This window comes from Squalius cephalus (genome assembly GCF_949319135.1).
Source record: "Squalius cephalus genome assembly, chromosome: 7".
In the NCBI taxonomy this organism is placed as follows: domain Eukaryota; kingdom Metazoa; phylum Chordata; class Actinopteri; order Cypriniformes; family Leuciscidae; genus Squalius; species Squalius cephalus.
The window spans coordinates 16,945,225-16,953,260 of record NC_137128.1 but is presented as its reverse complement, the minus strand read 5'-3'; the positions used below and the strand labels follow the sequence as shown (position 1 = coordinate 16,953,260).

The following is an 8,036-nucleotide window of genomic DNA, read 5'->3' as shown; positions in this document are numbered from 1 at the left end:
AAGCCTGCATTCATAATGCATTACAATGCATGCATAATGAACCTAATAAACAACCGTATAATGTTGTGTGTCATCTCATGAATAATCGTAACAACTGTAAACTGTTACCTACTTATTAGATTTGGTAAAGCCTTGTAATTTTACAGTTTTTCCGATATAACATGATTTGCATTGTGAATGTATTGTTCTTTTGTATTTTTCCAAATAACTTTAATGTCTTATAACCACTTCATGATATCTTGTGGTTTTTGTCACTTTACTTCAAGCAGTAAAAGACCACTCATAAGATCAATGATACTGTGCAGATCTTAAAGAAACAATGTGAAGATATGCAACTACTGTAAATATAATCCATTATAATTTACATGGATAAAATTGTTCATTGTGTGTCATAAACCATCTGTATACTCTTAAAAGTTATATCCACAAATAGGTATTATTACTGTTGTTACAATTATTCCTGAGATGTCCCAACGCTATCTCACGACCAATTCGTACGAATTCGTACGAGTGATAAAAAAAAGTGTCTAATTCGTACGAATTCGTAATTTATACGATTTGTCTAAACCCACGTGATGGGTAGGTTTAGGGGCGGGGTCAGGGGTAGGTCATTCGTATGAATTCATACGAATTGGGCAATTCGTAAAATATGTACGATTTAGCAAAAATCGTACGAATTCGTAGCCTACGAGTGAGGTCGTATGAATTCGTACGAATTGCCGTGAGATCCACACATTATAAGGTTGTTTATAAGACATTATGTGTGCATTATAATACACTACCCTTATGATGCATAATAAATGCAGGCTTCATCTGGTGTTATAATGCATTGTACTCTTAAAAGTTATAACCACAAACAGGTTAGTTTTATAATGTATTGTAACTGTTGTTGTTTATATATCAGATGATAAAACATATAAGGGTGTTTGTTTGGCACTATGCATGCATTATAAAAAAAGGATTCATAGAAAGCGTTATTGAAAAATAAACTTTTTGTACTGCACTGAAATGAGCTATTTCACACAACATATTATGTTTATTAGCTGAATAATAAAAAATGACCTGTTCAAAAGTTTACTACTTGATTCTTAATACCATGTGTTTTATACCTTAGCTATCTTATATCCACATCTGTTCCAGTGTTCTGTGATAGTGTTTCATGAATTATGTCTTTGTCAGTTTAACTGTCCACAGTTCTTAAGAAAAATCCTCCAGATCCTGGGTGTTCAGCATTTTCTGCATATTTTAACCTTTTCCATCAGTGACTTCCTGATCCATCTTTTCATATACTAAAGACATTAAGCAATATTGGGTAATGCTTTAGATTACAGCCCGGAAAGTACTGTGTAAAGCGATTTTACAGTGTAACTTTCTGCAATTATAGTGTGCCTACCTGTAAAGTACTTACATGTAAGGGAACAATATGTGAAGTTTGGGGAATAAAGGGGTAACAACCAGGAGAATTAAAAAAAAGTATTTATACTGTAAGTATTATAGAACTAAGGGCTACTTATTCTACTATTATGATACAAAAATCTAACATTTGGGAGCAATTTAGCAAGAACATTGCGTACTTTTTTATAATAATGGTGTACCAATACATAGGCTTTTTCAGAATCACAGGGTACATATTTATTAATTTATACAGTGATCTTTTTAACAAAAGTGCACTGAAAACTAAAAACAATTGCAACTTTTGCTTAAATATTGGTGAAAGATACTCTTGTTTCATAGTGGTGCTTCATAGTGGTACTCTTGTTTCATAGTCTCTTGCTTGGCTTCTTCTTTTTGTTCCTCTTCTTTTTCTTTCTTTCCAGGGATGAATCTGAAGATGAAATCATGTCTCTTGTTATTCTGTGTTATGTTTTAAAAGAAAATGCAGTACAAGAAATACGTCCTCATTTACTCATCTTTTACCCCCATGCCATCCAAGATGTATACGACTTTCCTTCCTCAGATTAACACAATATTTCAACACTATCTCACGACCAATTCGTACGAATTCGTACGAATGATAAAAAGTTGGCTAATTCGTACGAATTCGTACGACCTCACTCGTACGAATTTGTACGATTTGTCTAAACCCACTGATGGGTAGGTTTAGGGGCGGGGTCAGGGGTAGGTCATTCGTTTGAATTCATACGAATTGGGCAATTCGTAAAATATGTACGATTTTGCACAAAAAAAAAAAAAAAAAAAAAAAAAAAATTAGTATGAGTGAGGTATAATTATAGCCACCTCGTAGAATTTGTACGTTTTCCCGTGAGATCAGGTTGGATTTGACTGAAGTGAAAATTGTATGAGAATTTAGCTGGACGATGACATCACTGTTTTGTCCAGAGCTGCTTTATTACAGCAGAAATTCATAATTGAATCATTATTTTTCTGTTTATCTCTGTAAAGCTGCTTTGAAACTCTCTATAAAGCTGTAAATAGCTTGGCTTGAGTGATTCATACTATTACAAAATAGTATTGTATCTTACCAGGGTAAGTTGTACTACTTGTTTTGTCTTCTGGGGATATGGATATGCATGCATTCGTGTATTTACCATATGTATTTCCTAATAGTTCGTGAATTTAAACTTGTGCGCAGCAGTCAACTTAAGGGTTAAAAAAAAAAAAAAAAAAGGTAAGGAGAAAATGTTTAACTATTGCCTATTGGTATTTTTACACCCAGGGTAAACACACATAAGTCAAGTCATGCTTTCCCTCAGAAGATGAGGGTTAAGCTGTATTATCCTTGCATGGGCACACGGGGAGGCAACAGTCCCAAACTCACGCGCGTGAATGAAACAGCCCAGCGGCTCGATGACTCTTATAGGAGGAGCTGCTCTCTCATTCCCAAGTCTTCAGCATTTAAGGGCACTCAAGCGGAGTATAAACACAAGAGATTATCCGTGCGAATAGTTGTGAAGTCTGACAATTTCGCATCCGAATTGAAACACAAATGGATTATATGGGTTTTTATTGTTAAAAGTCAAACAACTGCGCGTCGGCTTTTGTGCGCACAAATGATTTTATCTGGAAGTCCTGAAGAGAGCACCGAGGACAGAACCACGATGTGATCGTTTCTGTTTAAAAATGTTACGAAATGCTTTGAACGAAGCGAGTTGGAACACATTTTGGACACCAATACAGTATTTTTTGGCTATAAAGTCCGTGTCTATGCGAATCTGAAAGGCAAAGTGTTTTTCTCCAATGCAGCGGAACAGCAGTCTCGTTTCCATTTGGCTTCAGCTCGAGCTGTGCGCGATGGCTGTTCTCCTCACTAAAGGTGAGCTTAGTCAGAATAGTCTACAAATTGATATATTCACAATTCCTTTTTAAATATAACAAAATTAATTAGTAATACATCTAACAAAGCTAAAAGTGATTAAAAGCTAAGTAGCCTATATGTTATTACATAGTTATTACATTGTAACATGAGCGCTAATGTAAAGTGGGTTACACTTTATTTTAAGGTGTCATTGTTACAGTGTAATTATATATTTAAGTACTGAGTAATATTAATTAACTAATAGAGGATCAGGGTTAGGCTACTATACTTACGGGGTTAGGGTTGGATTAGGATTTGGTTGAGGGTTAGTTGCATGTAATTATGCATAATTTACTGTTATTACTATGGTAAGTACATGTAACATACATTTTCTGAACACCTAATTGTTATTATTGTTTTTAATTAGATTTTCCGCTGCACTTTGTTTTGCATTACTTAGATGAGCACATATTTGTCAAAATTAATACAAAATATTTTATTGCTCTGCCAGAGCAATATCTTTACAAGAACCAAAAGTCTGAAAGCCAAATACCAAACACGGACTATCAATGTGGGAACTATCTTTGAACAGCTGTGAAAATTAGGGTAACACTTTATTTTAGTGTCCTTGTTACATACGTTGCATGTACTTACCATAGTAATAACAGTATGCATAATTATGTCAACTAACCCTCAACCAAATCCTAATCCTACCCTAACCCTATAGTAAGTACATGTACTGTAGTTACTTAATATTACTCAGTACTTAAATATATAATTACACTGTAACAATGACACCTTAAAATAAAGTGTAACCAAAATTAGTTCTTGTTTTCAGTTGGCGTATTAACACTATGGGTAATTTCTCATTTGTAACAGGAGAAATACGGTGTTACTGTGATGCTCCACACTGTGTGGCCACCGGTTACATGTGCAAATCGGAGCTGAATGCCTGCTTCACGCGCACCTTAGACCCTCAGAGCACCAAGTCTCTTTTATCTCACGGGTGTTACGACCCTCTGCTGAACTCTGGGAAAACGTGCCATCCAGAGTCGACCTATGAGACCGTTCATGGATCTGCCACTCTTCAGTGTTGCCATGAGGATATGTGCAACTACAGAGGCCTGCAAGATCTCTCATACAGAGGAAGTGAAATTCATGGTATGAGTCCTCTTTAGTTATTGCTAGTGATAGCCAGATAAATCAGCCAATTTTTTATTTTATTTTTTCAGTCATTAACTGTGCCTACTTGACCAATTCATAGAAGTGTCTATTGAATTTATCTGCCAATTTAGCTACATCTGTGAATTATCTCCAAATAACCATGTCAATGGATAATGCACAGTTTTTGTTTTTAGATATTGTAGGGAATTTTGAGATTGGTGTGCAACGTTTCCTTAATAATAATAATAAAAATGTTTGTGGAAAATATAATGTATTACTATTATTATTATTATGGTAACACTTTACAATAAAGTTCATTAGTTAACAATAGTTAATGTATTAACTAACATGAACTAACAATGAGCAATACATTTGTTACAGTTTTTCTTAATCTTTTTTAATGTTTGGTAATGTAAGTTCACAGTGCATTAACTGTGTTAACAAATACAACCTTTGAGTTTAATAATCTAAATGTCGAAATGAACTAACTAAGATGAATAAATGCTGTAGAAGTATTGTTCATTCTTAGTTCATGTTAACTAAGGTAGTTAACTAATGAACCTTATTGTAAAGTGTTACCGTTTTTTAAAGTTTTTTTTTACCGCCTTAAACATTCTCTGTTTTTATTCAGACAAACACCGACATCAAACTGAAGGCAGCCGTCAGGTGATCGCACGTCTGCAGGAAATCCCTTCCTCCAAGGAGGTTTGGTTTCGAGCTGCGGTCATCACCGTACCCATCGCCGGTGGCCTCATCTTGGTCCTCCTCATCATGCTGGCCCTGCGGATGCTTCGCAGCGAAAACCGCAGACTGCGACAGCAGCGGCGAGAAATGCTCTCCCGCCTTCATTACAGCTTTCACGGCCAACACCTCACCAAGGGTCATGTGGCCAAACTGGACTTAGAGTGCATGGTTCCAGTAGGAGGCCATGAGAACTGCTGCTTGACCTGCGACAAGATTCGACAGTCCGATCGTAGCAGCCAGCGACTTCTATCATTGGTCAACTGGGGAAAATACAGCGGCCGAGGCAAACTGGAGTTTGTGTGATGACTTTAGAAATTAGCTTCTTTCCTGGGACTTGTTTGACTAAAACTTGTTTTATTTCAACCCTTCTAACAGAGGACCTGCAAACATGAACTCAGAAGAGAACACTTGAAAGCGCTAGCCATATGGTTGTCGCTCTAGAAGCACTTTACTTGAATTAGAGACTTGAGGAGAAGACTGCTTGTATTATAGGCTGCGACGAGGAGTGGCTTCGTGCTGGTATTCTTTATAACCGAAGGATTCCAAGAAATATATTTTGGTTTTAACGTTTGCACTTTTTGTATTAAAGAAACTACGGTTGATTTGCTTTAGTAGTGGTGTAAGACCAGCGTGTCAACATTCTCAGAAAAAAAAAACATTGCAAAAATGTAAGGGGTATAACAGCTTTTAAAAGATCTTGGTACCTTAATCACCCCTAAAAGGTTCATAGTAGTGCCTTACGGGTACACATTACTAGTTTTTACAGTTTTCAGGGGTAGTTAAGGTACAAAATTGTGTCTTTAAGCGTACTTCCCCAGTGACAAGCTGTTGTACCCCTAAAATTTGAATTTTTTTTTTTTTTCTGACTGTGAAGAATGTCTGCTGGTGTGTGAATGTGTGACTTTTCACTGTTAAAGTTATAGTTCACCCAAAAATGAAAGTTCTGTTATAATTTACTCACCATCGTGGTGTTTTAAACTCAACCTTTTACTATTTCAGCTGTTTCAATCTGTACAGTGGAAGTGAATAGGGCCAAATCAAGTTCCAAAGAGGACATAAAGAAAGCTTAAAAATAATCCATACAACACTAGTAGTCTCATTCAAGTCTTCTGAAGCAACATGATCACTTTATAGGATGAACAAGCAAAATTGAAGTGGTAATTATTCACAGATCCAATCATTGATAAACTATATAAATCAAATATGCCGACACATTAGTACTTTTACTTTTGGGTGAACTAACCCTTTAACATTCACTAGTCACCTCTGACCTGCATGTAGATTTTGTTCACTGTAAATATGTGTCACTGTAAATATTACATGTTCAACAAGTAGTCATTGTGGTATTTTTCATCTTTACTGTCTCTTGTTCAATGAAATCGCATTGGGTGGAACCGTGAAGCTGAACAGCACTGAAAGTACTCAGTGTTGTGTACGATATTGACAAGCTCATTACACCCGGAGGGAAAAGTCTTGGCTAATGCTTCAGTTTGTCAACACATGCACAGTTGCAAGCGCTCGACTGAGGCATTGGAATCATTAGCAGCAGCATAAGGGCATGGCAGTGTAGTGTGGTAGCTATTACAATCATGTCTTGTTTTACAGTAGCGCTACACTGACTGACTCAGTCCCCAGGCCACAATCACTCAGCCTCAAAATCTTTCACAGTTACCGCTCGGCTTCTTTGGAAAGAATTCCGATCCTCTGTGTAAACGTTCCATCTCACACTACTTATTGTTAATTCCACTGGACTGAAGGTGCGGTTGACACTGGTTTCCAGTGCAAATTTGATTTTATGCTAGTCTCTTCGCTTCTTCCTTTTGTATTGCAAACAGGTAGTGCAGTGGGTCCTACAATCCTACAATCATTTTACAAATAATCCCTTGTGACAGCACCTTTACCCATTTTCTTTTGCAGTAATTCCACTTACTGTCATTTTACACTTTAGTCCACTCCCGAGATCCCGAGTCTCAACAGTCTCTTTCATACGCTTCCCCAAACATCTGTCCCCATTCACTTTCCAAGTCATCGGCTTGCACACTCGGCTTCTGGCTCAATGCACAAGAAGTTAACAGTTATTGTTGGCCCTGGAGAAGAATGCAAGCGTTATTGCAGTGAATAGGATAAAAGGCATGTTCCTCTGACAGTAATAACAGGGAACTTCTTCTGTGGCCCACACATATTTTAAAACATATACTCAAATATTCGTTGATGTGCATTTTTTGCAGAGGTTAACATCAGAACAGAATAAACCTTTCTTTTGCCTTCTTGGTGGTGCTATTTTATTATTTGCAATTTTATTTATTTTATTATTGCACAGGAGCTTCTGTACGTTTACATGCACCCAAATAATCTGAAATTGTAATTGGATTTATGGCATAATCGGATTGAAAAGCCTTCATGTAAACACCCCAGTCATTTTACATTTACGCATTTAGCAGACGCTTTTAACCAAAGCAACTTACATTGCATTTCAAGGTACACATTTACATTCTTATCAGTTCTTGCTTTCCCTGGGAATCAAACCCATGACCTTGGTTGCAAGCACCAACGCTCTACTGTTTGAGCTACAGGAAGGTCGATCCAATTGAGCTGAATGGGCTGGTGTAGACATGACATTATATTATCAACTGAAAAAATAAAAGGATAAAAAGGCTTGAAATTTCTCAATAAGATTCAAAAATACCTTGAGCACATGTGCAGTGCTGTGATACGTATATGATTACCAGATCCCTTTTATAATAAGATCTCTGTTTACACACTTTTTACTTGTTACATGCGTTTTACATCTAACAAACTTGTCAGTGGAGACTTTTTTCAGATGTCACATCTTCATTAGTACTGCAAATCTTTATGACCTGTTTACAAAAGC

The 8,036-nt window shown here is 36.5% G+C and overlaps 1 protein-coding gene across 1 annotated transcript; it reads left to right on the top strand.

The window, feature by feature from the left end:
- The first annotated feature begins 2,799 nt into the window (after window positions 1–2,799).
- bambib (BMP and activin membrane-bound inhibitor homolog b) lies at window positions 2,800–7,428 on the top strand. Its single transcript, XM_079875983.1, has 3 exons — window positions 2,800–3,274; window positions 4,136–4,417; window positions 5,052–7,428. Exons 1-3 carry the CDS (start codon window positions 3,199–3,201, stop codon window positions 5,465–5,467), a joined length of 774 nt encoding a protein of 257 aa, XP_079732109.1. The 5' UTR covers window positions 2,800–3,198; the 3' UTR covers window positions 5,468–7,428.
- Window positions 7,429–8,036: the final 608 nt, after the last annotated feature.

Coding starts and splice junctions, on each gene's coding strand:
- bambib (XM_079875983.1), top strand. CDS start 3,199: ATGCAGCGGAACAGCAGTCTCGTTTCCATTTGGCTTCAGCTCGAGCTG. Junction 3,275..4,135: donor GGCTGTTCTCCTCACTAAAG/GTGAGCTTAGTC, acceptor CATTTGTAACAG/GAGAAATACGGTGTTACTGT. Junction 4,418..5,051: donor CAGAGGAAGTGAAATTCATG/GTATGAGTCCTC, acceptor GTTTTTATTCAG/ACAAACACCGACATCAAACT.